Consider the following 2762-nt stretch of genomic DNA (forward strand, 5'->3'; position numbering starts at 1 on the left):
AGAGAGAGAGAGAGAGAGAGAGAGAGAGAACAGAAAACTAATCATAATTTAGGGCTTCATTGTCCTGCTAAAACTGCTTAGCTTATATTGAACTATTTCTTTGTTCCACCTACCATTCCCGGGCGAGCTTCTTATAAGCCTTTTTAATATCAGCCTGACTGGCTGTTCGGCTGACCCCTAGGACTCTGTATGGGTCAAAATCCAACGCAGACAGAATTTGCAGGATCAGAACCAGAACTAGCAAGAACTGCCAGGAAATGCTCAACTTTTTCACTTCCATTTCTCTTCCTTTCCAGAGCTGAAATGATCGAAGAGGCAGTAAGTTTCAGTGGCAGACACCTGAACAAACTTGTTTTTTAGATAGAGACATAAAATATATGGATGAAACAAGAAACAAACAAAAGATACTTTTTCAGGTAAAGTGTCAACCATCTCTCTTAAATCAACAATCTCTATTTTTGAATACTCCAAATAAGAACTATTATAGATGGAAAGATGAGCAGTAAGAATTAATAGGAACTCTCCAGAATCCTTAGATTAGAAAAGTTTTAGAAATGACTAAAAAGGAATGAGATGGAGAAATAATAAGCAACTGTGGGAAAATATAAATAGAAAATTAAGATTCTTACAGCTCACGTATACTATCTATCCTGACAATAACAGATTAAGAATACTTCACTTCAATGTGTGCTAAATAAACTCCCCAAATCATAGGATTTACCATTTGTTAATTCAAATGGAATAGCTGGGGGGCATTTGTGGGCATTAAGTGCCTACAAATATGAAAGTGAAATACTCTCTAGATGATTCTAAGGTTAGACTCAGTATGCCTCAGTTCCATTCTTTTTCACCACGTCCATTCAGACAGGACACCTGAAATGACTCCTTAACTTAATTAGCAATAAGGTCATTATATAAATGAAGACTTCAAATGAGAAATAAAGTTTTGAGACAAAATTTAGTTTCTCATGTAAAACTAGATTGACGGCAAAGACTATAAAGCAGGTATGGCCTTAATGTAATTGATGCTCCATTTCGGGTGACTGTAGTTACTGAATTCATTGCAGGCTTGGGAAATAATCCTGAACAGTTACTGAAAAAGGTAGTGGTGACATTGCTCAGACATTTGTGCTCCAGGATTATGGTCTTTGTGACACTATACAATGATTTGTTCCTAGGGCTGTATCTATCCTGACTTTTCATAAATTACTACGTTTAAGGTTCAAGTCTCTAATGTGACACCTTACCCAAAGGGGACAAAGCTGTACTAGCAGTGGATTTTCACAAGTGGACACCTAGTGCTCCCAAGGAGTTCTTACAAAACAGATTAATCCGATGACCAATGTTTAGGACTGCATGCATGGTAAATACAAACTGGTTTCTTCTTTAATGCAACTCATTCTGTCGTGTGCTAAAAACCAGGAAGGAAGTGTAGCTGATGGTTAAGGACGGGCACTTTGGAATAAGACTAGGGTTGGAATGCATCCTCAACCACTTTGTGACCTTGGGAAAGTTATTTACACTTGCTAAGCATCTATGTACTTATTTATAAAATGGGGATAAATACTACTATCTTGAAGTATCGTCATGATGCTTAAATGCATGTGAAGGCTTTATTTACTGAGCACAGGGTCAGCAGTCAGAATGGGGTATTTGGTATTAGTATATCACACAGTACAATCACTGCCTTATACAACTGTGTCAGCCTCCTCCAATGAGAGGGAACAAGGAGGATTGTGAAATTCTTCTGCCGACAGTTTCCAGTTGCACTGTGGCAGCCACAGGGCAGGAAAACAATCTGCCCAACAGGTAGGGTGCCTGCACTTGGAGAAGCATCCTTCAAACCAGACAGCAGCTCCTATAGACAAGCTCCTGGTCAGAGCCTCGCCTCGAGCTTCCGCTGGGGGTCGCAACCCTCCAGGAGACAGTCCCCTCCCCGCAGCCCCCGATTACCCTGGGCCCGGCCAGTCGGCTCCCGGTTCCCCCGGGCCCAGCAGAAACCAGAGACGAGAAGGAACTGTCGGGAGATCCCTGACTCTGCCTGACTCCGCCGCATTCGCGACTCCACGCGTCACGCCGGGAAGGAGTTACCGGGTAAAGGCACCGGCCTAATCGGCAGCAGCGTCCGTGCTCCAGTCAGTCCGCCGGGCCGGGAGCCTCCCGTCCACAACAGCGCTCGCTCGGGAGGAGAAGAAGGAGGAGACAAGCCGGATTGCGGTCATGTGACCCTTAAAGGCGCAGCGCAGAGAAGGCGGAAGCTAAGCAGAAAGAAGAAGGTCTAGTATGCGAATCTATTTTGACCCTTGCCATCTGCCGTCTGCGCGTGGACTTGGCGCGGTTGCCATAGGGACGAAGTGCGCTCTTTGGCTGGCTCCAAGGGTATGATCGTCACCAAAGAGGCCAAAACGTGCTTCCTAGCGAGGCGTAGTAGAGATGCATGATGGGACGCTAGAAAGACAGTCCCATCCTGGGAGGGATTTCCACTCCTACCTGGAGGTAGCCCTCGTCTGGCAACAGTTGCTAGGACTGGGAAGCAATGTCTGGTCCCTGTTCTCTTTAACCCTATTCATAGAATCCTAGAGCGTCAGCATTGGAAGGGACCTTAGGGATTCTTTCTAGCCCAACTCTTCCTTATACTGATGGGGGAGACTGAGGCCCAAAGAAGGACAGGGGTATGCCCAAGGGCACTCGGCTATTCAATGGAGAACAAGACATAGAATCCTAGACTCCTAACACCGTTTACCAAAACTGACCTCCACCTT

General features: G+C 44.9%; 1 protein-coding gene across 1 annotated transcript in view; it reads right to left on the reverse strand.

Annotated features, from left to right (window-relative positions):
* Window positions 1-2231, reverse strand: part of DNAJC16 (DnaJ (Hsp40) homolog, subfamily C, member 16) — a 51804-nt gene extending 49573 nt beyond the window's left edge. The window contains exons 1-2 of the mRNA XM_006866363.1: window positions 2092-2231; window positions 114-298 (exon numbers count right to left, since the gene is read on the reverse strand). Of these exons, the coding sequence (XP_006866425.1) occupies window positions 114-280 (167 nt within the window). The 5' untranslated portion in view covers window positions 281-298; window positions 2092-2231. The remainder of the gene's footprint in view (window positions 1-113; window positions 299-2091) is intronic.
* Between the last annotated feature and the right edge of the window lie 531 nt (window positions 2232-2762).

The sequence above is a fragment of the Chrysochloris asiatica genome, unplaced genomic scaffold, assembly GCF_000296735.1.
Source record: "Chrysochloris asiatica unplaced genomic scaffold, ChrAsi1.0 scaffold00090, whole genome shotgun sequence".
NCBI classification, from domain to species: domain Eukaryota; kingdom Metazoa; phylum Chordata; class Mammalia; order Afrosoricida; family Chrysochloridae; genus Chrysochloris; species Chrysochloris asiatica.